At 33.7% G+C, this 26,946-nt stretch overlaps 1 protein-coding gene across 27 annotated transcripts in view; it reads left to right on the top strand.

Annotated features, from left to right (window-relative positions):
* LOC108102911 (voltage-dependent calcium channel type A subunit alpha-1) overlaps window positions 1–26,946 on the top strand; it is a 53,847-nt gene that overhangs the window by 5,394 nt on the left and 21,507 nt on the right. For 8 of the 27 annotated variants that reach the window (XM_017208132.2, XM_041818146.1, XM_017208131.2 and 5 more), the window contains 20 exons: window positions 30–169; window positions 2,296–2,396; window positions 2,749–2,904; window positions 2,972–3,192; window positions 3,286–3,389; window positions 5,357–5,472; window positions 6,136–6,195; window positions 6,257–6,361; window positions 7,432–7,629; window positions 7,700–8,213; window positions 8,982–9,317; window positions 10,429–10,992; window positions 15,298–15,441; window positions 15,791–15,992; window positions 17,494–17,658; window positions 17,752–17,862; window positions 17,956–18,039; window positions 20,245–20,250; window positions 23,454–23,456; window positions 26,442–26,624. In XM_017208132.2, coding sequence (XP_017063621.1) covers window positions 30–169; window positions 2,296–2,396; window positions 2,749–2,904; window positions 2,972–3,192; window positions 3,286–3,389; window positions 5,357–5,472; window positions 6,136–6,195; window positions 6,257–6,361; window positions 7,432–7,629; window positions 7,700–8,213; window positions 8,982–9,317; window positions 10,429–10,992; window positions 15,298–15,441; window positions 15,791–15,992; window positions 17,494–17,658; window positions 17,752–17,862; window positions 17,956–18,039; window positions 20,245–20,250; window positions 23,454–23,456; window positions 26,442–26,624 — 3,513 coding nt within the window. The other 19 variants (XM_017208140.2, XM_017208141.2, XM_017208151.2 and 16 more) reach the window with 13 other exon arrangements.

The raw sequence follows: 26,946 nt of genomic DNA, 5'->3' as shown, positions 1-26,946 counted from the left end.
ATTTGGTCATCCTGTAACGAAATACATAGGAAAAAACGGAGGCCTATTTTTTATGCATTTTCTGTGTAGAAGCGTCGCTCAAGATCCTCGCCTTAGGGCTTGTTCTGCATAAACACTCCTATCTCAGGAATATTTGGAACATCATGGATTTTTTCGTTGTAGTTACGGGGTAAATAATCAACTTAACCACCATCTATCTAAATATGCACTTTTTATTTTAAAATTAAGTCAATCACGCCGTGCAAGCTTTACTTTATTTATGTTCAATCTAAACTAATTTCACCTATGTACCTTTATGTATATCTCTCGATTATAATAAGTTTACTTTAAATTGAAGAATCAATCATTGTGATTAAGAATTTTAGTCTTAAGATAAACAAAATGTAATATTTTATAAAAACTATATTAAGATATGTCTGTGTAGTCTTTAAGAGTTTGATTACTTTTTGAATTGAAAAGGAAACTGTCAGATAAAATCCAACCTAACTTCATGTATTTAACTTAAGTAAGCATTTATATTTAATAACAACTTCTACCATATGTTCAAATGACAATATCTTATGTCAATATCAGAGCCATGACGATATTTGCTGAGGCCAATATAGACGTTGACCTGCGTATGTTACGATCTTTTCGTGTTTTACGCCCACTGAAGCTCGTATCCCGAATTCCAAGTAAGACATCAGCCATCGTCTGAACTATTAGTTGCTATTACCAAACGAACTTAGGCCAGTTAATATAAACTTTTCTTTTTATGATATATATATATGTATAAGCTAGTTATATTATCTTTCATTCATTTCCTAATAGGAGTAGCAAGAAACGGCATAAACTGAAACAATCTTAGAAGTTAGGATGCTAAAATCGTGAAAGTCTAATTTGTTATATATTAAGTAGCTATTAAAGTTTCCTATGATTATTAATCATTCCTGCTTTCGATTTGGTTTAATCTTCTAATAAGCTTTTACTTCAGAAGATCAATAAAAACGAAAGCATGACTGTGAAAAATGGGAATTTTTCATGAAAAACTAAATAGGATTAGATATACCTAATAGATGGCATCAGTAGGATGCTATGTATTATTTATTCAAAACTAGAGATGTTATTTTGTAGTATTATTTATAGATATAAAAATCAAAAGAATTCATGTACAGTGATAGCCATGAATTTAGTACATTAAAAGAGTTAAAAATATTGAAAAATAAAATATATGTTTGATTTAGACGTGGCTATCACTTTGTAGCTTTTTATTACTGCTAAAAATATGGCATTGAACTCCAAGATAATTACATTTACTTAATAGTGACTTCAAAAATATATATAAAGTATATCTAATATGTTAAATGTTAGTTATCTGTAGCTTAAGACTACGTAATAGAAATATGTATTCACTTTTTTCGTTTGTAGAGTTTTTAATTGGATTTTTTGTTTTCACAAAAACTCTTATGAAATATATATATAAGCTAGTTATAGGTACCAAATGAAAGACCTTAAGTCTTGACTGCCTCTTGATTCGATTCAAAATATACCGCAGCTCGCAAGTCATCTAATAAACCTCCTTTAAAGGAGGTAAACGAATAGCGAATATTATTGATTTTCAAAAAATAGCTGGCACATAGATATTAAGTTTAGATATATCAAATAGGTAATTTATCATTTTTTCTAATTTATTGTTTTATTTGATTTTCTAGAAAAATGATGTAAAACTATCAGAAATTCATCTTGCTTATAAAGATGAACTACTTAAAACTGTCTTAGAAGAAAGCCATGTCTTATTATAAGCAAAAGTTTGATTAGAACTTCTAAACTATAGCCTTAAACCGTTAACCTTAAATCTCATATTCTATATATTATAGCCGACCAAAAATCATAGTTTATATTTGCTTTCAAAAACATTTAGCATTTAGATTAGAAAGTCTTAATCTTAAATGCTAAGAATGGAGAGCAAACATAAACTATTCTGCGTTTTCGCTTGGGTAACCCATTGTGTGTGCGAAATATATGAACTAAACGCGCGTTAAACGTTAATCGTTAATTAAATTATTATTTTCTAAATAATAATATAGTATTTACCATTCTTAGTTTGCTTTATGCTTTCGATTTAAGTTTTGAAGTTTAAGATGCACTTGATACATGTAAAGTTCTTGATTTCCTATGTACTTGTATGATTTAATGATTGTCTAAATGTGATATTCTTTTGATCTTCGTATTCCTTGAGTATCGCTAATCAAATTATATATTTATATATATACATTATATATAACTTCATTTTGATCGCTTAACGTCTGCAAACAGATTCATGACACAGTACCCACAAATAGGGCCCGAGGTAGACCTAAGAACACTTAGAGCCATTCGTGTGCTACGGCCCTTAAAATTAGTGTCTGGAATTCCTAGTGAGTAGTTCCTATGTTTAAATAATCAATAATCTTTTATACTTCTTCTTGATGTTGTTGTAAATCATTTTGTTTTATTCTGATTGATCCTATACCAGAAACCTAACTGTGTGTTAAAAAGAAAGTGCTTTTGGTTTATAATTTCATGAAGTTTGTAAGAGTGAGTGGTTAACCACTTAGTTTTGATTTTCATTATAAATAGACTGATTGTTTGTGGTTGTTGGTTGTCGTAGAACAACCTTGTTCTAAATGTAAAACCCAAACTAAGTACCCATCTTTGCTAATTCAATATCTTATCTCCTTAATCAATCGAAAACTTTCTTCTGGATTGGATAAATGACAACGTGAACAGGTTTACAAGTAGTTTTAAAATCTATAATCAAGGCGATGGCACCTTTACTGCAAATCGGTCTCTTGGTGTTGTTTGCAATCGTAATTTTTGCAATCATTGGACTCGAGTTTTATTCGGGCGCACTGCATAAGACTTGTTATAGCTTAGAAGATCCAAGTAATACAATCTCTATATACATTCCAAAGGCATATAGTTAATATATATATTTAATTGTTAAAAACAGACAAACTAGTGAAGGAGGGCGAATCAGAGACGCCTTGCAACACGGACAACAGCACGGAAAAGGCAACCGGCTCCTTTGTATGCAACAACACCACAAGCATGTGTCTGGAAAAATGGGAGGGACCAAATTCAGGTATCACGAGTTTCGATAATATCGGATTTGCCATGTTGACCGTATTCCAATGTATCACGATGGAGGGCTGGACGTCAATACTGTATTGGGTAAGATCTGATCTGATTTTTTTTATGTATACCTTCTATGATCTTATTTAATATATTATCGATTATTCTACTAATTTAATATCTAATTCACAGACCAACGACGCATTAGGTTCAGCATTTAATTGGATATATTTCGTGCCTCTTATAGTTATAGGCTCATTTTTTATGCTCAACTTAGTTCTTGGTGTCCTTAGTGGGTAAGTTGATCACAAATCGATATAATTTATCGATAAAACCATTTCTACACCAGTTCACATTCAATTTTGATTATGATTTAAATTACTTATGTTTATGAAATCAATATTTTGAAATGGGATTTGAAAATACTGCATACATATGTTTAGATTATTTCGATAAACGATATTTTCGATAAACGGGATATATAAATATTGTAAAGGATTGCCAGATTATACATATGTATATATTGGTTTCATATTTAGAGCTCCATGCATGTGCATAAAGGGTGCGAAAAACAAAGAAAATCGAAAAATCAGAAAATCAGAATTCAATTTGATTGTAAATTATTTGAAAATTTATCCAAAGACCAAGAAGATTGAGAAATATATGTATGTACGTGTTTGAGATACTTATTAATTTCGATTCTTCTCGTTTCGATTGATTTAATACTTTTCATTTTATGGGAATCTTTCTGTTATATGCATATTTAACTATCGTATTCCTGAATTCAGAGAGTTTTCGAACGAACGTAATCGTGTCGAACGTCGCATGGAGTTTCAGAAATGCCGCTTTCGGGCCATGTTTCAGACAGCAATGGTCTCGTACCTTGACTGGATCACGCAAGCAGGTTTATACAACTAGATCTATATCTAAGTGCAACCAAAGTAAACTGCCATTATCAAAACCCGAAAGTCATACAAACACAACCTGCAATAACTTAATATTGGCAAAAAAAACTTACTTACTCTGCTCGCTTGTTATCGAATATCCGAGCGGCAGTTCATTGATCTTATAAACACCCCATATCTAATTAAAAGCCCAAAAAGCAAACTCCGTCCCAATACTAACTACTTCCTCCCAACGTTTATAATAAAGAAACTTGTTACTGCTAGAGTTATGTATTCCTAAAAATAGATCGCAAGCAAATCCCCTGGCTACAAAAATCAGAGTTCTGGTACCCAAAATAAATAATATAAAAAACAAACTTCCAATGAACCGAATTAATAATTATTAACTGCGAAATGCTGTGTTCACCCCACTATATAGTTCAACCAAATCGACTAAATATATACTCTCCAGTGCGTATACTTAATATATAATAATTATATTCTCTGCATTTTGCTATATACACTTAACCCATAGCGATAAAGTTGTTAACCCTAACAGCCTTAATAAACTAAAACTAATCCTTCTACAAAAACAAGTTAGCCATCTTAACTAACCTCCAGTTATATAGAATTATCCCCCCGCCAGCGATTGTTTGAGTCTCGGTTCTCGTTCTCGTTCTCGTTCTCGATCTCGGCTATATAGAGTAACACTATCCTAATATACACTTTATTAACACTGAGTAACCAGTGCACCTATCAATATTCCCATCAATATCAAATATGTTCTGTCCCCGGTTTTAATATCGCCATCGCCATCGATCTAGACTCAGAGACTCCCAGCGTAACCAGGGCCAAAATCCGAGTTATTGGAATCCCGATGAGGCTATGGCATCATCATTCTATGCCACCAAATAAATCATCTTTATATATGCTTGTATGCACTCATATAATCTCACACATTCCCTTTTCTATATATATATATATATATCTGAATCTAAATCTAAACGTTTCCTTGACTTTTGGCCTCATTGAAAGGTCTTGTCGTGGACGACGCCAAAAACAGAGAGTAATATACATATATATATATTAAATTGTCTTTATTTATGTTACTTAATTTCCAGTAAATGGTTTTCTGTTGATGCCCGTTTGTTGTGTATTTTAAGGAGGCACTGAAATCTGTTTAGTTTTCTTTTTAAATATTTGATTTTTGTTTTAATTTTGAACTGATTATACAACATACACTCGTACAGAAACGATAAAGAGTTTGGTGTGAACTTTGATATTGTGATACCAAAGCATACATATGAACGTTTATTAGCAAAGAATCAATCAATCCTGTTTTTTTGGTTTATCACGTTCTATTTAATTATTTTTTGTAGTGAATTCGCAAAAGAACGAGAAAAAGTAGAAAATAGACAAGAGTTTCTTAAACTTAGAAGGCAGCAGCAACTAGAAAGAGAGTTAAACGGCTATGTTGAATGGATTTGTAAAGCTGGTATAGTATTTACCCCTATTTCTTGTTTGTAAATCTATATATATATATATTTATACACTAACTATGATTAATTCTCATACACAAATATCATCTCATTATACATTCATCTAAACACACATTTATATATATAATTTATCCATGAAGGTATTCCCGAACTTTGAAAACGAAATTGGTTTGGAACTTCCAGAAAACTTCCTTCCTCTTCCACTTTAATTCAGGCTTTGAAACTTCAACTTCAACTTCAACTTCAACTTCAACTTCAACTTCAAATATCATTCATTTGAAATCTGTCATATCAAATAAGGATATATTCATATGTTTATATTAATAACTACATGTTGTATGAAGATGTTTCTGAATAGCCAGCACTTTTGGCACATTCTTAGCAACCCCCTCCTCATAGAACTAAGCCCCCTTTAAAGCCCCAATATATATTTGCCAAATTGAAAGTAAATAAATTCCTGAATATACTCTGGAAATTAAACTAGTTATCGTGGAAATATGGACACACATATCCTTCATAACTCCCTCATATACTATATATATATACTTGCCTACATCAACTATATAGTACATACATATATCCTTTCTGCTTATGTGTTGATCAAATCGATTTGCTTGTTAAAACCAAACACCAATCACTGAACTTTGCTGTTATTGCAGAGGAGGTAATCCTAGCCGAGGAGCGAACAACGGAAGAAGAAAAAATGCACATAATGGAGGGTAACTATCACTTAATATCACTAATAATAATATATATATTAAATAAATGTACCCTTTCTAGCTCGTAGACGAAACGCTGCCAAGCGGAAAAAGCTGAAAAGCTTAGGAAAATCCAAGTCAACCGATACAGAAGAGGAGGAGGCTGAGGAAGATTATGGTGACGATGGTAAGAAAGATATTTAAAACAGTAGTTTAGAAGAACTAAGGACTGACTGACTTTCCTATCAACAAGACAACACTACACGCTAAGTTCTTAAAATGTCAAGATGGCTAAGGGGTTAAAAGCAAAATGCCAATATTTGGGTTTAAGTTCTTAAGTTATATATTGCATTTGCAAAAATCAATTACGATATGCAATTAATTACATTTTTTATTTCTATATCTGAACTAAACAACAACAAAACGATTGTAAAATTGTAAAATCTTACATTGAACATGTTCGAAATGTGTAAGTAAATTATTATTTCTATTCCATTTTCACGAAGTGAAAAATCTGCACCGGCGTCAGATATATATGCATATACTCGTATATATATATTTATAGTAAAAACCAAACCCATCGCTAAACAAATAAATAGTTACATTTCTCTCATCGTAACAGCAACTAACTTAAATCTTTGTTAACTTTTCACTTGTGTAAATATATGAGAAAGTAGTTGGTATTAGATGTAAAATTTTGATGTAACTGGGATGTAAGTTCTTCATGAATATTAGCTAAATGAAATCGAACACTTACTATTGCCCGCTCTCGTTTTCAACGTGATTCAAAATTATAAATATATGTTAGAAAAATAAAACAAAAAAAATAGGATCAAAAGTCAACTGAAGGATCTTTCGAACTTCGAAATAAGCACCTTAGCTAGAATATTCTAGGATTCTAGCATTCTCAAGGACGTGAGCCAACGTCTTTGTAGAGTTAGTGCCCACCCAAAACTATAAGATTCGCACTTGTGTAACGTCGTCTTAATACCAAAATAGTTGACCATAAACTCTATCGCTAAGATCATTATATTTTGAGTACATTAATTACTATCAAGAACAGTGTGTTTCGAGACAACTTTAAGTTATTAATTGTACAAAAAAGTTGTTTTCAAATACACTGCACCCGTATTCGAGCAGTGTACACAACATTTGCCTGGCTGTAACCATAGCTGGAGATATACATATTTGTGAAAGCACATTGACTTGTTTTAAGAACTTTTATCTAAGTGATTGCCTTATCTGTGTTCTCTGTAGGTTATCTGAAAACTCGCTCGAAACCTCAAGGAAGTTGCACCGGATTCTGGCGGGCAGAGAAGAGGTTTCGCTTCTGGATCCGGCACACGGTGAAGACGCAATGGTTCTACTGGTTCGTGATCGTCCTCGTCTTTCTGAACACAGTCTGCGTTGCCGTGGAGCACTATGGTCAGCCCTCCTTCCTCACAGAGTTTCTGTGTAAGTATTATATGGTAGTTTTTTCCTTCTATATAAAATGATATTAATGGTTTCCTTTCCTTTTTCGTAGACTATGCTGAATTCATCTTCCTGGGACTGTTTATGTCGGAAATGTTCATCAAGATGTATGCGTTGGGGCCAAGGATCTACTTTGAGTCGTCGTTCAACCGTTTTGATTGCGTTGTCATTAGTGGTTCGATATTCGAAGTGATCTGGTCCGAGGTCAAAGGCGGTTCATTCGGTCTGTCTGTGCTGCGTGCCCTGCGTTTGCTCCGAATCTTCAAAGTAACCAAGTACTGGTCATCGCTGCGCAATCTAGTGATATCTCTATTGAACTCAATGAGATCGATTATCTCATTGTTGTTCCTGCTCTTCTTGTTCATCCTAATATTCGCCTTACTTGGCATGCAATTATTTGGCGGCCAGTTCAATCTGCCCGGAGGAACACCAGAAACCAATTTCAATACATTCCCGATAGCACTGTTGACCGTATTCCAAATCCTCACTGGCGAAGATTGGAACGAGGTCATGTACCAGGGCATCATTTCGCAGGGTGGTGCTCAGAAAGGAATGATTTACTCTATGTAAGTTTATCAATGTATTATCTATCATTCTATCATGTGCATTGTATCTATGCCAGTTGAAGTTCAAAACCGTAGTTAAAGCAAGCACCATGGTTAAACCTTTTGCCTGAACTCTCTACTTAAGCAATCGATAAGTAAAACCTCGTTAGGATTCTATGATTCTATAAGCTGTCCTCTCGCTAAACCCTCTTCCCAAGCGTTAAATCGCTAAATTCATTGAACGTCGAACCATTAATGTGTGCAATCGACCTTAGACTTCAGGAGCTTGAAGAATTTTAATAACAAACCAAAATTCTGCAAGCCCAAGTCGCAAGTCACAAGTCAAACAGCAAATCCACACTAACTCGTATCCTCGTATTATCCATTCATCGTGACTATAGCCACTAATCCGTAAGTGTAGAAAACCTTTGGTCTTTGGCAAAATGTATCTGTACATTCGATTAAACGCTATACCTTTCTTTTGTCTATTCTCAATCTCTCATCTCTCTTTGCAGCCAGTCAACAGAGATACTTTCTCTCTAAGAAAAAACAAAAAAATAAACCAATATGTAGTTACCTCAGTTTGTCAAAATAATTACCCGATTACCTTTTTTCTCAAATTCCCCAGCACAACACACGTTGACGTATACACAGTATACAGTAAATTTTGAGTTTCATAACATCGAGGAGGTTCCTCTCCTGAGCTAATGCCCAACAAAATTAGATAATGCAATGAGTGTTTAAACTCTGATTGTTTTTTATTGTATGTTCTTGATGCTCTTTCGACAGATACTTTATCGTTTTGGTACTCTTCGGAAATTACACGCTATTGAATGTGTTCTTGGCTATCGCCGTTGATAATTTGGCGAATGCCCAAGAACTAACAGCAGCCGAAGAGGAACAAGTCGAAGAGGATAAAGAGAAACAACTGCAGGAGCTCGAGAAGGAGATGGAGGCCCTCCAGGCTGATGGTGTTCATGTGGAGAATGGTGATGGTACTGTTGCCCCCAGCAAGTCCAAGGGCAAAAAGAAGGAGGAGGAGAAGAAAGAGGAGGAGGAAGTGACGGAGGGTCCCAAGCCAATGTTGCCCTACTCATCGATGTTTATACTTTCACCAACCAATCCGTAAATATTCTTCCATTCATATCATATCATTTCATATCGTCATATCAACATGGTCGTCATGGGTGTCCGGTCATCTTTGTTGTAGTAAAAATCAGTTTAGGGCTCATCTTAGTGTTAAGTTAATCGAGTCTCTTCCAGGATAACCTAAACCCGATGTCTAGGTATCAACTGGAATATGATTCTTTATGATCATTTTGTAGTTCCAGATTGGCAAATTTGCCAATTTTCAAGGTTTTTAAAGAGTTATATAATGGGTCCCATAATAGTTATACCTTATATAATATGTACAGTAAACCTATCCTAGTTATATAACCTATCATCCATAGACAATGACATATATATATATATCTATCTATAAATATCTGATAAACTACATATAACTGTAATTAATCAATTACTGATGCAATATACTCTTTTCTTTTTACCTTTTTTCCTGTTTTGGATTACAATCTTATGTTGCACACAACCAAACAAATTAATCAACCACTTGATCTGTTGAACGAATTAACATCTGTTTGTAAATATATATCCGACAACAATTATTACAATCATCAACCATCTATCAATCAATCAATCAATCAATCAATCGAACATCATCATGAAAAACTGCAACTATTATCTTCATCGACACTCTCAACAAAAAAAACTACAATCAACAAATCATTTCCAAAAAAAACAACCAACGAACTCATTTCAAAATTAAAACAAAAATTTAAAAAAAATACCAACTAAATCAAAAACTAAAATATTAAATGAAAATTGGAACGACCACGAAAACGAAAAACCAATAAAAATCAACGGGTACCCAAAAAAAAAAAACCAACAAAAATCGGAATCTGAAATTGAAATCGCAAAAAAAAAAAACTTGAAAATTTACCTACACCAAAAACCGAAACAAAAATGATTAAAAACAAAATCAAAAACTTTATAATTAAAAAAAAAATAAATAAAAATGCCACCGAATTTGACGCAAACCCGAATGCCAAAAAACAAAATCTATGATCATGAACCTAATTGATATTACATATCTAAAATGAAAATCGATATATCTATCGAAACCTATATTCGCTGTCCGATGAATTCGACAAATTATATATATCTATATATACAGCATACGACGCGGAGCCCATTGGGTTGTTAATTTACCATATTTTGATTTCTTCATTATGGTTGTCATCTCAATGTCATCAATAGCATTAGCAGCCGAAGATCCCGTTCGTGAGAACTCAAGGCGAAACAAGATATTGAATTATTTCGATTATGCATTTACCGGCGTATTCACGATAGAAATGTTGCTGAAAATTGTAGACTTGGGTGTAATACTACATCCTGGCAGCTATTTAAGAGAATTCTGGAATATTATGGATGCTGTGGTCGTTATATGCGCTGCTGTTAGTTTCGGTTTCGATATGAGCGGTAGCAGCGCTGGACAAAATTTATCGACTATTAAATCGCTACGGGTATTGCGTGTACTCCGCCCATTGAAGACCATTAAGCGTGTACCAAAATTGAAAGCCGTGTTCGATTGCGTCGTGAACTCATTGAAAAATGTTGTTAACATTCTAATCGTGTACATATTGTTTCAATTTATATTTTCTGTTATTGGAGTACAATTGTTCAATGGAAAATTTTTTTATTGTACGGACGAAAGTAAACATACTTCCGCAGAGTGCCAGTAAGTAAAATTTATATTCAATTTAAAAGTTTAACAAGCAAAAAATGACTTTGTTCGTTCGCTTTCCTAAGTTCTTTCTTCTGTAATCTTAATTATTGATCTTAATTAGACATGATTTTGTTTGTATTTTTTTGTTTTTGATTTCGATCATCATTTTGCAAAAAAAAAAAATAGGAAAGACGGCCAACCGATGGCCATATAAAAATGATATGTAGTAACCTGTTATAGGTTTCTTTTGATTTACCATCCCCTCGATCATTTAATCTCCTCTTTTCTCGTATAGTCGCGTTACACTGTAGCGCTCTAGCTTTCCCACTACTCTCCTCCTACCCCACCCCCAACCCACAACAAAAACACGCTCTCTATGACTGTCTTTCAATCTGCCTCTCTCTCTCTCTCTATCTCTCTTGCTAACTTTGTGTGTTACTTTGTCTAAAGGTCAAATAACATAAAATTAGAAGACTGACAAATACATAATGTAGCTTATAGATCCGAAAAGAACAAACACATTCCACTCATTCGTATGTACCTGATAACCCTGATAACTTTCTGGGCTCTTTACACGTACATGTATAGCTATGTTCAAGGCAATAGTACCACCTCCGTTCATCATCTTTGTAACTCCGTTGTCTCTCTCTGTTTTTTTTTTGTATTCCTTTTAACCGATCAATTGTGCAATAGTTTCTAAGATTGTATTAGATATTGTAGAAAATTACATAAATGTTTTACCGAATGCTCATTAAAATAGTAGTGCTAAAGTGAGTAAAATTACAGAAAGTTAATACAAATTATTTGTGTTTAGCGATTGATGTTAGGTTTAGTGATAAACTATAAAATTTGCTAAAGTTCGTACTCTAAATGTGACCCCAAAAATGTAGATGCTAATAAGTGCTGCCTTCTTAAAAGGGCAGTTTGGTGAAGCTGCTAATAAGTGCTGCCTACATAAAAGGGCAGTTTCCTGTTGCTGCTAACAAGTGTTGCCTACATAAAAGGGCAGTTTCCTGTTGCTGCTAACAAGTGTTGCCTACTTATAAGGGCAGTTTTTGGAATTTCGACGCATTCGCATTCCCTGATTTTTCTACTCTATATAGTCTAATTTTTTAAAATATTGCACAACACTTGTCGAGGTAAATGGAAGAGTGGGGGACAGCGTAATGTTTAAGATGATGGCGGGATGTTACAAAGTTATTTCCCAGGCCAGCTGCCCTTAAAAAGGGTTATTTGCCTACACAACACTTCTCTCTCTATATCTCCGAAAACATCAATGTCTAGTTATAATATTCAGAATTTACCTTCACAATAGGGAATCCCAGAGATCCCAGAGAGTATGAAAAACTTCTTGACTTTGACCTTTGATTGGGTTTTGTCCAACCGAATCTTCAGTAAAACTTAAATAGAGAAAGCAGGATGAAACTTTTGTTAGATAATCCCCCTATTAGTGTGTATATATCTATAAATATACGATTATATCAATGTGGTGCCTTATGTGTATGTATTAACTTTGAAGTGGTCCCAAAAATAGAGAGCAATTAGGTTATAAGCTTCCAAGACCCAGATCCCACTGTTTTGTATGTGTGTTGTACGATCGTTTCGTTAACCTAAACATTATGATTAACCTTCTGTTTTGTTCGATTATCGTATTTGTTTTCATGAAACCAAAAAAGGTGCACTGATTTAACAGAATGTAAGAGTAGCATTTTATAGTTTCTCGCCATGTTTTTCTTGCCTGACTTGTCTAATTAACAGTCACGCGACTAAACGGGCCAAAAACAAAACACAATAAAAAAGAAATACAAAAACCAAAACTAAACATAAACAAAAATTGAAAAAGAAAAAGAAAAAGAAAAAAAAAAAGAAAAAAGAGAAAATCAAAAACCAAATCAAAAAGTGACTGATAAAAAGCATATGAAATATATAGAAAAAAATGCGTTCGAATCAACATCTGTGATATAGAAATGCAAACCTACAGTTTCTAGTTGCCACCTGAAAAAAAAAGACCTTAAACCTTACCAGTTACGCCTAATTTTCTATAATTATTTTCTATATATATATATATCTATATTTAATCAGTTAAGTCGTATCAGTGTATGTTTGTATATGTTGTCTTCACAAAACCAAAATAAGCTCGGGTTATATAACACCAATGGAAATAGCAAGAGTCTTCGCGTTTAGCCTGTGTACTTAAACCACAATTATCCATCTATATATATATATATATATATACATATATATATTTAATATTTAAATCTTTCATTTGTTTGCAATTAATTGGGTATTCTCCAAAATACCAAAGAGTCCATATTACTACCAGAAGATTTCTTAATAAGCACGCGCATAGCAGTCACGGACCGTCATATAGAATAGTTTAACTAGAAACCAAAAGAGTTTTTCCACTCAATAACTCAGTTCTAATACGAAACCTAGTTCAAGACCCAATTCCTTAGGGATACTTAGATGTGAGCGAGAAGTATGCTTAAAAATTTCATTTCTGCTCCAAGGTCCTGGCTTTCTTTTCTCCAAATCTCTATTTTATCTCCAACAAAAACCAAAACCAAGTAGTAGTAAGTGTATCCTTATTACCTAGCCATCATCCATACATACACTTCATTATTTGTATGTTCAAGTATTAAATCTATATAAATCTATATTTAAAAAACAAAAAAACAAGAAACCAGCTTTTCGGTTTGTACGACGTAGTAGTAGTAGACTGTATCCAAACTAGATGACGAGCGCTCTTTCCCAACTTATTACTATGTGTGTGTGTGTGTGTGAGAGTGTGTGTGTGTCTATAAAGAGTATCATTATGTATTATATTATATATTTAACACCGCGTATCTTACACTCGACGCTGTTGAGAAGTGAAAACAAAGTCCGATACTTGCGTTGCAACCAAAGGGAACGTTCAACGACACATTGAAAGCCATTTTAGTATCGGTTTGTTTTAGCTGTTTGGCCTTTCGTATGCAATAACTGTGCTCAACATAATTGACCAACCAAATCAAAACCAAATAAAAATTTACTTAAAAAAATCGAAAAAAAGAAAAAAAAATACATATGTACACGTACATCCCCACGCCCGCCCACTAGCATTTACACTCACGCCTCTACGCCGCCCAGCGATGGAACTTTTGTATCTAATTAGGTCTTGTTAAAGGTCATTAAGTACACTACTCTATCACTCAGTTCGAGTTGAACTTTAGGAGGTAGAGCCTTCGTATGTTCCGCCGCCCATCAGGTTATTAAAAATGCAAACAAATTTCCTTTCATTTGGCTGTATAGTTTTAAAGAAAGCTAAAAATTGATTCATTTTCCTTCGAATTTACAACAAATTACAATTACTTTCATTCCAAATTAAGAAACCCATTCATTTTGAGCGCAGCTGCTTTGTTACACATCACCGAACCGACAACGGGCCGAACCACGAAACCCTAGCTTAAGGGAGCTCTACTACTTTTGATCCACAGCTCCAAGTCGAACCATAGTCTTGTCTTTCCATTCATCCATTCCATGGGTAATGGGCTTAGAGTTTCTTCTGTTTACTTTTTTTTCCTTTCTATGTAGTGGTTTTCGAACATTTCTTTATTTGTACGCCTTCTTATACAGACCGTACTGAGTGTTGATTTGGCTTGCGTTGAGTTGATCTCGGCCAAGACGTGCATCTAATTCCAAGTCAAACTCGGCTACCAGGTCAATGCAGTTTGTAGATGTGAGAGCGCTTCTTGCACAGTTTACTACCATCATAACATTCGAAAAACAAGGACACTTCATACGTTCATTTTACTAACTCTGCTAGGGGTGACTTAAAAAATCGAGAAAACTTATCAAAATTGTTATAGAACTGTGAGAGTAGGTAGATTGGAGTAGCTTTCAGCGATTTTTAATGGCACCCCCCAGTGGTTGTTTCTCTAGAAATTTAACTTTCGTTCTTATATACTAGACTTCGATCTCTACATATATCTCACATTAATGCCATTTCACCATACCATTAAAACTTCAAAAGCTACAAAAACAAAAAAAAAAGAAAGAAAAATATATCAAAAAATCCCCCCAATTGATTTTAAGTTCAGTTTTAGATGCTTGCCAAACTTTTGCTTTGATTGCTTTATTTTCGTTTTTAGTTTGAACTTAGTGTTTTTTGCGCAAACTTAATTTGTATTTTCTCGAATGAGTCTGAAACAAATTACTAATAAATCCACAAATGACTATAAACCACACCTGCGACTAACACCACCATCCAATAAACATGAAAAACCCAAAATCCGAAAACCCAAAAAAAAAAAACCTTGAAACGCTACCGAAAAAAAGGGGCTCGTACTTCAAGTACGAGGAGGACGAGCTGCTGCCAAGACAGGAACTGAGAGTTTGGAAGCCACGGGCCTTCCACTACGATAATGTTGCTGCTGCGATGTTGACACTATTCGCCGTACAGACCGGCGAGGGATGGCCACAGTAAGCCAATTTGTTGTTGTAACTGATTCATGCTATATATATTTCCCGCTATTTTTCGATACTTATGTAAAACTTGTAACTTGTAACTTGTAACTTGTGTATCTTGAACCTGCCTATTTGAATCTCTGTCTCTGTCGGATGAACCTTTCGAAATGGAAAACATATCTAACTTATATTTTTTGCCTCTTTTTCTCCACAAAAAACAAAAAAACCAAACAAAAAAAATAAACAAAACTGCACCTTGAATGCCCATCTACACACGCGTGTCACCATATTCATCGAATCAACTGCGAATATTGAAAACCAAAAAAAAAAAACCAAAAAACAAAATGAAATGAAATGAAAATAGGGTCTTGCAACACTCAATGGCTGCCACTTATGAAGATAGGGGTCCAATCCAAAATTTCCGGATCGAAATGTCCATATTTTATATTGTGTATTTTATTGTGTTTCCGTTCTTCTTCGTCAACATATTCGTGGCCTTGATTATTATTACGTTTCAAGAGCAAGGCGAAGCTGAGTTGCAAGATGGCGAAATTGACAAAAATCAGGTGAGCCAGACCCATCCGACCTGTTATTTATCTACCAGTGAGTCCAAAACTCTCTCTATACCTTTCTCTGTCTCTATCTCTCTGTGCTTATAATAAATATCTGTGTGTGTGTGTGTGTGTGTAATGTACCGCTAGTCGTATATGTAAAACCCAAAAAAAAAACCAAAAAAAAAAAAAAAGTTAAAAGTTAATTAATTAATAAATTGATTAATAATGCACGTACATTTCACTAACCCGCCTACCGACATAACTACTACTAATATACTACCTACTACTACTAATACAGTAAAAAACCCTTCAAAACGAACTCGAACACAACAAGTACACACTGTACACTAAGCAAAATATACTCGTACATAGAATGTCTCCAAAATCCAAGAACGTAAATCCTAGTCTAGTCTCCATATATGTACCATTAATGTGCGAAATATGTTTTGCCTTGCTTTCTCGCCTTTCGTTGTGGATTGATCCCCTTAAAACTAAGCTAACACACCCACAAAGAACACTCTCCAGTTTTGATATATATTTTTAATATATATATATACTACATTTGCGTATAGACTCGCTCTTCTTAGTTACTCGTGTATTTTTTGTGGGCCTCGAAAAGATTTCAGCTGCCCGCCCCCCTAATCAAACTAGCTCCCAGTTTCCATGTAACATTTGCCTAGAAGCCTCGATTAGTTGCCATTTTTTTGTTTTTTTTTTTTTTATAAATATAAATAGTGAACATTTACCGGAAAATAGAGATATATCATTTCACACACGATAGTCCTTAAATATTCCCCATTAGTTTTGGAATATTTAACGATATGTATCGTTAAAGTCAGTTGCCAAAAAGAAAAAGCTGTTCTAGACGCGTTCTCCATCCATTTACACTTATCGCGAGCAAAGAGCGTAAAACTGATTGTAAGTATGCATTGAACAACAACATCCGCCAGTAGAGGAGTATCGTAAGAAAAGTGTATTATTAATTTTAGTTAACCCAAAATAACTCCAATTTTTGTACTTCAATTTGGAGCTAAGATTTGGAGGTCAAGATATATTCCATTTTTTTTGTCCTTCAACTGCAAACTGCAAACTGCAAATACAGACACAGTCCTTAGATAAACCCCAGAGAGTAATAAAACATAAATTTAAAAATTGGGCATGTGTTAAATGAATGTATTTTTAAGGGGGTAGAACTTTTCAGTTTGCTTTTAACAACAATTTGCATATCTACCCTACCTAATCCTAACTTTTGTTTAATATTTTCCCTAAATTGGAAACCAAATGTAGTTATTTATTAAAAAAAATCGATGTTATTGATTAATGTGTGTATATAGAACTGATTTGTACTGATCCCCAAAACAAAAATGTTTTAAAAATTCATTTTACAAAATAGGCGTTGAAAACACCTTAGTTAATCTCTTTTGGAAAAAAAGCAATGTACTGTAGCCACGAAAGCCAATACTCAAAGGACATAACGAATTCATCTTCTTAATTACATTTCTCTTCACTCTAGAAATCCTGCATCGATTTTACTATAGGAGCACGTCCACTAGAACGATATATGCCCAAAAATCGTAACACCTTCAAGTACAAAGTGTGGCGAATTGTGGTCTCAACACCTTTTGAGTACTTCATTATGATGTTGATCGTGTTCAATACGCTTTTGTTGATGATGAAGGTGAGTTCTGCTAGGGTTTAAGTACTATTTGGAAGGTTTTCCGAAGGGGGAATAACTATAACTAACTAATATACCTATCTTAACCCTCAACAGTATCACAATCAAGGAGATATGTACGAGAAGTCACTGAAGTATATTAACATGGGATTCACTGGCATGTTCAGTGTGGAAACTGTGCTAAAGATCATTGGATTCGGTGTTAAGGTAAGTGATCATAGATAACAAATAAACTTTCTAAGTATGTTATATCGAATATTATCCATAATATATATGTTTAAAATCCGATCCGCGTTGTAGAATTTCTTCAAGGACCCGTGGAACATATTCGATCTGATCACCGTTTTGGGCAGTATTGTGGATGCACTATGGATGGAATTCGGGGTAATTATCAGTTGCTTGCCAAAACACAACCCAGAGCATACATTTTACTGTTGTGTTCGATTTCTGTGCCGTTATGCAAGACAAGAAACAATCTAATCTACTAAACTAAATACCAAATACCGAATGTATCTAGCTTCATTATTTTGCCAAGATACAAATCTACACCTCAACTTTGACACAGCAGCCCACACGAACACAAAGAATATTCACACGCAAATAAGATAGAAGAACCAATAAGTATCTATATATTACATATATAACCTGATGCATACCTATATGTATCTCGGGTATATGAACCATTTTAAGTCTTATTAATTTCATAATCAACATTAGGTACATGTTGTTGTTGCGTTACAAAGATATATCTTTTTTCTAACAATCAGAGAATCAGGGAGTCATAATTGCATCTACTTAACTTATTCTTACTATTCGAGATGCAAAAACCTAATAGCTGTTGGATCTTAAACTACACCAGCGTTTATAATATTTCAAGGGGGGGATCTATGGGGGCTTCCGATTTAGACTATTCACGAATATAATATAATATATGATATTATCTTGTAACACCTTCGTACGGTTGAGAGAACCGTTTTAGCCTTAAGTCATATTTTTATCCAGCGCAACAGTCAGGATTTGGCACTATGCACAGATGGCAAGGACAGTACAGTTACACCCCCCACTGTTTTAACATGTTTTTCTTATGCTTTTTACATTCGAACACCTACATATATATCTTTGAGTTTTATGTTCCCTTTTTGTTCTATAATGATATATTATATATATCTCGAAAAGAAAACGAAACACACAAACAGCATTTTTAAGCAAAATCAAAACGAAAACCAAACATCACGAATTACAAAAATTAATAATCATATTTCTTTTTTGATTTCCTTTTCCATATTTATTTATGTACGAAAACCAAAAACCAAATGTGGTTTCAAAATCGGGAAAACCCAATCCGAATCAATCCAAAACCAAAAAAAAAAAAAAAAAAAAAATGTTTCGATCAATGCAAATATATATAAAATTCCAAATATAAATTACATAAAATATTATATAATAACCGATCACTCACGCAATGATATATATATATATAAAAATAAAAAACAAAAACCCACGCACACACCTCCAAACAAATGTGTAATTTCATATATCTAAACTCACGCAAATCTCCACATCTCAACACACTGGTGTACTATTATCCTATATATATATATATTTTCTATATGCGATCGCAACGTTTTGTATGTCCCTTGCAATTGGCCACATCGGGAATGTATCGAAAACCGAATCGAATCGAATCGAATTCAATTCAACTGCAACAACAACAACGTTCCAAAAAAAAAACAATAATGATTTCAACACAAACATCAACAATCGATAACAACAAATACCATCTATGTAATTACAAAATACCATAAATGCTATGATAATGTGCAACAAACTCTATATGTCTCTCTTGATCACCAAAAAAAAAAACAAAATATATAAAAATTAATACCACCACCACCACCGATCCACCGATCCACCGAACCACTGATCCACTGATCCACTTCACCACAATCACCAAATGCCACCAAAATCACCACCGAATTTGTATATGAACAAAAATAATCAATATATATATATCTATTATATAAACTCACTGAATCAAATTCCAAATCGAAACGATTATATATGCAAAAAAAAAAAAAAAAATATGTCAACTTGATACGAATACCAACCAAATGAAATGATCAATCGAAATCTGAAATGGAATCCCCCCAACTGAATCGAATCAATCAACTAATCAACCAAATTAATCGAAAAAATCAAAAAAAACGAAAAAAAAATCGATAAACAAATTTCGATTGCCACAAAAAATGCTCCATCATCATCGCAACAAATCCCATGCATGTGTATGTGTATGTCCTGCAATTGTGTATGTCAATCAACCGTGTGCACGCACATATACACATGCATATATTATATATATATCTCTCGCATCTCGCATACACGTGCACACACACACATCTGTGGTTGCCCATGCCGACTATGTCCTATGTATGCCCGCCCGTGTATGTGTGGACGTGGATATCTCCTATTATCATCATCTCAACAACAACAACTACTACAACAACAATAACAACAACAATAAAAACCCACATCTGAACATCGACAACAACAACAACAACAACATGTACAACCAAACGACACAACCTGCAGCACGATGTAAGTACGAAACACACTAAATCTACACACACTAATTTTGCATTTATCCTAAAAAAAACTAAAAAAAAACAAAACAAAAAAGTATAAAAAACAAAATGTTTCAATGTGTATCTACCAGCAATACCAATCAATGAACTTAGATTCTTAAAACGCTTAAAAAACGCTAAGTAATGGCCTTCCACCTAAAAAAGCTTATTAATTACGATCTATCTAACCATCTAACCATCTATCTATCTAACATTTTCGTTTTCGCCTAACAAAAATCAGAAATAGTTTCATTTTCGTTATGATTATTATTATTATTATCGACTCACTACTATTATTATTATTATTATTATTGATAACTCACCTACGATTAGCTATGTTTTCTCTTCGTACAACAAATATATACTAATTTATCTTAGTTAATCCATTCGTACTTGAAATTTTCTACTTTCCGTTTCTGTTTTACAATTTGGCAATCTGTTTTTTATGTTGCATAGCACACTACATTGCGATTTGTACTTGCTACTGTGTCTCTCTGTCTGTCACTATATAAATATATATATCTATCTGTATCTTATGGTTACTATGTATCTCTAACTGTCTTTCTCTGTCTCTGTCTCTGTCCTATCATCTCTCTGTAAAAAGTTGCTTGTATAAGCTTATAGTCGAGCGTAAGCTAATGGTCGAATGTACAGCAAGGGGTGGTCGCCCATAGATGATATATTAATATATTTTATAGGAGATTATAAGCTCGAATATTACGTTTTCTTTAATACTAGATTTCCCCATAAGCCTTCAAGAAGCGTCCCTATTAAGATAGTTAAAGATAGAAAGTGAGACGTTTCTTAAAAATAAAAATATTTTTTTGTATTACCAAAATCCCAATGTTGCCCATAGAAAATATAATGTTCGTGGTTTTTTTGTAGGTGATTTCTAATATAAATAACAAAAAATTCAATAATATTTCATTGCTATATCGATAAAATATCGATTTACGATTTATTTCTATCTAAATTGAATATGTAAAATCATATTAAAATTGCTTTCAATTTTTCCCATTTAGAGCTTATAAGTTAGTAACTCCTGACTCGTATATTAGTTAAGATAATATTGCTGAACTGATCGATCGTGTTTCGAATTTCGAATTTCAAGTGCCTCTAAAGTGCATTGACAAAGCTTTGATCCACTTGTTTCCGTTTTGGTTAACATTGCACATCGATTTTGATATGGCAATTTCACAATAATAATAATATTAAAAAACACACACAAAAACTCTCGTTGCGAGTGAAAGCCTCACCATTGTCATACCCCTTCCCCGTCAATCATGCACACAAAAACTCCTCACTTGAGAATATTCGATATATAACGATATTCGATATATAAAAACCGATATATATATATATAAAAAAAGAAACCAATGCAAGATATCAAAGTCAGCATCATTGTCATCATTATCACACCGAACTTGTGCATCGATCGGATGAGGTATTTTATGAGCTGCCCCAACAGTCGATCAGTTACTGAACTGTAAGTAGTCATCTTCTCAAGAAGCTTGCATTGAGGTCAACTGTAAGAGGTACTTAAACTAAAAAAACAAAGCCTCAGGCTGGCTTAAACAGTTTAAAAACAGTTCAAAAAAAAAACTCTTCAAAAGCATGGTCTTCTGTTTTCTTTTTTGGATTGAGAACACCCCTCCCCTTCTAGCCCATTTTCTTCGCCTGCTCCTGCTAGTTTTCTCTCTGGGTAATGTTTTTCGCAGTTCGCAGGTTCAGCAGTAGTTTCTCTATATCTAGATCATAAGTTATAGGATGGCTTTTGAAGATTTGCTTACTCCCTAAAAACAAAAAAACAAAAAAGACCCCTTTCTTTTAACACCGACCACCTTCAATTTTGATATGCTCACATCTTTCACTGCCATTTAAGTAGGGGTTCAGCTTAAAAGTTGAACTTGGTTTAGCTTTCGTTACATCTCCTGCATGTTCCACTTACATTTTTGCACTCTTCAGATATCCATTTCTGATATCCATACACTCGATCACCGACACTTGCGATTTTGATTGCGATTCACTCGGAGTTGTCGTTCTTTTATTTTTCTCAATAAATTTATTTAAAAATAAGTTTGGCTTCCGCTTAAATTGAACACGCAACCCCCTTTTAAAGCGCTTAAGAAGTTTCCCAATGCTGAAGTGTGGTTTTACATATATATATAGTTGCTTGCCTTGGTTGTTCCACCACAGATCCTGCGAGTCCATAAGTCTATATAAAGCGTGTCCCGGGTAAGATAGAGGTAAAACCAACTAACCATTCGAGAGGTAACTTTCGGTTTTCTTAACTTTCATTTCCACTATCAACGACCTTTTCTGTTCACTACAAACTCTGTTTTTCTTTTTTCCTTTTTAACTATGTGTGCTCGAATATAACAGCCCTTGTAGAAGTGTCTATTTGAAAATAATAAAAGAAAAAGAAAAATAAAATGCATAGCATAGCCAAGCCGATCTGCGTGAATAGAAATATCGAATTAGTTCCTTGCTGAGCTGTAATTTTCCCCAACTAACTAACTAACAAAAATGAATTAGAAAACAATACCAAACACTAGAACAAAGACATGCCATAGAACATAGAACACAGAAACACAAGAATATAGAAACTCTGCTTACTGATATTGATCTTGATCTATCTTTGTATACCTGCTACAAACTGCAGACAACTTGTCCTACTAATTTTCAACTCTACTCTTATTTGTTTTCTGTATTTTTCAAAAAAAAAAAAAAAAAAAATATTCAAAAAAAACCATTACGAAAATCAACAAATCGAACGCCGCCCAACGACTTTCGTTTGACCTGTGATCGATCGTCAAACGTCTGAGTAACTGCACTGAACAAAAATAAAAACCAAATTGAAAAAAAACAATCATAAACATTTCCTTGTTGTTATTCGCTTGAAAAAATTGCAACGATCTGAACTATATATACATATATATCCGAATATCTGATTGCAAACGAATAAATGAATGATAAATTCAACAACACCAACCACAACAACAACAACAACAACTACAACAACAATTGCCTGAATCGTCCACAAAAAAAAAAAATATAAATAAAAACCAAACTAAATTAATCGTTTCTTTATGCGATTTATGCGTTGCGCGGGCACATTGATTTGTCTCAAAACAAATCCAATAAAAATTCCAATTGAAAATGGTTTCTGACTAACAGGATGTAAGTAAACAAATCTATCCTAACAAGCTCTCTACTACTACTACTACTACTACCTACTACTTTCCAAACTAACAAAACTCAAAAACATCAACGATGACCAAATACCAACAACTACAAAACACACACAAAACATTCAACAAAATTCTTTTGACTAATTAGCCAATTTAGCTAAACCTTAACTTCAACCAGAATGTTTACCACAAATTGTAATTTCCATTTAACAAAAAAAAAAAAAAAAAAGATACAACTTTATATACGAGTAGTTCGCATCGATGAATCATCTGTAGATTCAAGTTTGAAACTTTCTTTTATTTTCTTCGCCCACTTTCTCTACGTAATTTTACTCTTAGTTAGCGAAATCAGAGCTTAGACAGGGTTGTAATCATACACAGAGATATTTTGGTGTGTATTTTCCCGCATCCTTCATTTTCGATTTTTGGGTTAGAATAGTCTATATAATATATATATATATTTAAGTGCGTCGTCCCAAGTTTCCCAAGATTCTCGCATCTTCGCAAGGAACAACAGCGTGGAATTATTCTTCATTGTATATCTCCTCTCTAACTCTATCTGTTTAGTATCTCTCAACCCGCATAAACCCATTTAGCCAAGTGCAGAATCCCAGGTAGTTCTAGCCTTTCTGCTTAGCCCATGCCATACTATATACCCGTGTATATAACTCTCGATTTAAGAATTGGTAACGTCAGTTTGCCAATTTTCTACCCATTTAAGTACTACTTCTCACTAATATTTTGCAAAAAAGCCAACGACCGTTTTGTGTCACATCTTTGCTAATAATCAAACATCTTAAAATCCCTCATCCGCTCTAGACTTCATAGTCAAACACACACTGTTTGTCTTTCTATATATAATACCATATATACACTCTCTAACTTTAAGTATATGCAAGATCATTAATTAAGTACGTACACTCACTAAATTCACCTCCGAATGGGATTATCGATAGAGGGTAATCCCGAAATTGGCCTAAATTTCTATTTTAATAACTTTCATCTTTTTCGTAGACATTTAAGCGCGTTTTCAGGACTACCCGCTTATCAAGAACACGTTCGGTTTTGAATTAATCCTTGTTCGTTTTCAGTGTACATATGCAATATTAATAATCATATTATAGTACATATATATATATATACCTAATTCCATGTTCTACAGTGTCAAATATCAAATGCAGAGATTCCACGGTGAGGCGGTATGCGTCTTTCAATCAGCGGTTGATCTGTGTGAAGGTTAAGCCTTTAACCTGCACTTTATAGCCCAAATCACGTATGATCGGATGCATACGGATTGAAATGGAGGATCATCTCCTCCATGGATATCCTGTAATGCATCCGCCCATGCATTCGATTTCAACAGCTGATGCGTAAAATATTTTGGCCAAAGCCCCCGTCTATAGTTATAGTTACTTAAAAATAAACCAACAACACCCACCAAAAAAACAACGTGTACAAGCAACTAGTACTGCGCAAACGTATGATTTCTCCAAATCGAGATTATGTACATAACTTACTTAACTGTTGTACTGTCCAATTGGTTTTGTTTTGCGCCGCCAGCCTAGGCCCATTTCAAATTTTTGAATAATACGTATGTAGAACACGCCTCGCATGTTCCACTTTTTTTTTTTTTGTGTTACCTTGGGACGATTAGTTTAGACGAAATGCTAAAAAATTTAAAATTAAAACCCACGCACAAACATCGCTTTTCCAAACTTCTTCTTCCTTAGACGAACAATCAAAATAATATGTGTAATTTTTAATCTTCAACTTGGTACAGTTTGTTAATTAGTATTTGGCAAAAATGCCCCACGCACAAGTCACTTTGATTATTTTTGGGTGATAATCTAAACATGAAACACTAAGACAATTACACAGAAAAAAAAAGAACACCTAAAACGCACAAAAATTCAAAAATTTAAATACTATTAATATGTTTGATTAACTTTTTGCGGCAAAAACACATAATCAGAATATGTATATTACAATTACTGTAAAAATGGTTGAAAAGACAAGTTTTTGTTTAGCATTTGGCTTTATGTACTAAATACGATACGATGAGTAAATTCAAATTGGATCGTCTTTGCTTTTAGTTCTCTTATTTTTGCTTATATTTTTGTGATAGAGCGAATTGTTAACTAACTTAGCTTAAATGATTCATTTTGATTGTTAACTAACCAGTGAAACTACTGCCACTTCTATGTATGTAACTCTCTTACTTACTACTTACTAACAAACTGCTCCTAACCGCATACTTACTGCACTACTTCACCTGGTACTGGCCTTACTAACGGAACGACTATTAGTAATACTACTACTACTACTGCAAGCACTACTAGAACTACTACTACTAGTACTACTACTACTAGAACTACTACTACTAGTACTATTACTACTAGAACCACTACTACTAGTACTACTACTACTACAACTAGTACTACTACTACTAGTACTACTACTACTAGAACTACTACTACTACTACTAGAACTACTACTATTAGTACTACTACTACTAAAACTACTACTATTAGTACTACTACTACTAGTACTAAAACTACTACTATTAGTACTACTAATACTCAAACTACTACTATTAGTACTGCTATTGGTACTACTACTACTAGTACTAGTTCTAGAACAACAACTACTACTATTACTACTACTACTACTACTACTACTACTAATCGATAGTTTAGATTAAAACCCATCGAATCACGTAGATCGATGACGACGCCTTCTAGTTCCTTGAGTTCCTTACATTCCCTTGAGTCTCTCCCTCGAGAGCTCATCGAAATTGTATTGCAAAAAAAGAAGAAGAAAAAAAAAAACAAAAATTGGGAACTTGAACCTTTCTAATGCCAATATCCTTATCCATTCTGTTTTCTCTTTCTCTTTTTTTGATTTGTTTACTCCTTCCGACACACACACACACACACTCTCTCTCTCTCTTCCTTTGGCCAATAATATTTTACAGTCGAACTCAATCAACGTCGGCTTCCTGCGTTTATTTCGTGCGGCGCGACTTATCAAATTACTTCGCCAAGGATATACCATACGAATTCTACTGTGGACATTTGTACAATCATTTAAAGCACTTCCTTATGTCTGTTTGCTTATAGCTATGCTATTTTTTATATACGCCATTATTGGCATGCAGGTAAGTCGAACAAGGATCCAAGGATCCTAACCCTAAAAGTATTATATATATATATAACTTGTAAAACTGATGAGTGGATAAGCTAGGGTGTAAACCATATATCTGATTAGCTGGGTTCTCCACTGATACTATGCTGCATTAAGGGATCTATTTATATATTTTCGGGCTGATCTCTAAACAAAATCATATTAGTATCTAATAAGTATATATCTACTATATAAATATATAGTTTTCCTCGTTTAGTTTTGCCTTAGTAACCCATATTTGACTTAGCCTTATAGAATAGTCGATTGGTTTATGGATTAATGCCCGATTAATGCCT

This window comes from Drosophila eugracilis, unplaced genomic scaffold (assembly GCF_018153835.1).
Source record: "Drosophila eugracilis isolate 14026-0451.02 unplaced genomic scaffold, ASM1815383v1 contig_2153, whole genome shotgun sequence".
Classification (NCBI taxonomy): Eukaryota; Metazoa; Arthropoda; class Insecta; order Diptera; family Drosophilidae; genus Drosophila; species Drosophila eugracilis.
The sequence above is the reverse complement of the archived record's forward strand: the minus strand, read 5'-3'. Positions and strand labels throughout refer to the sequence as shown.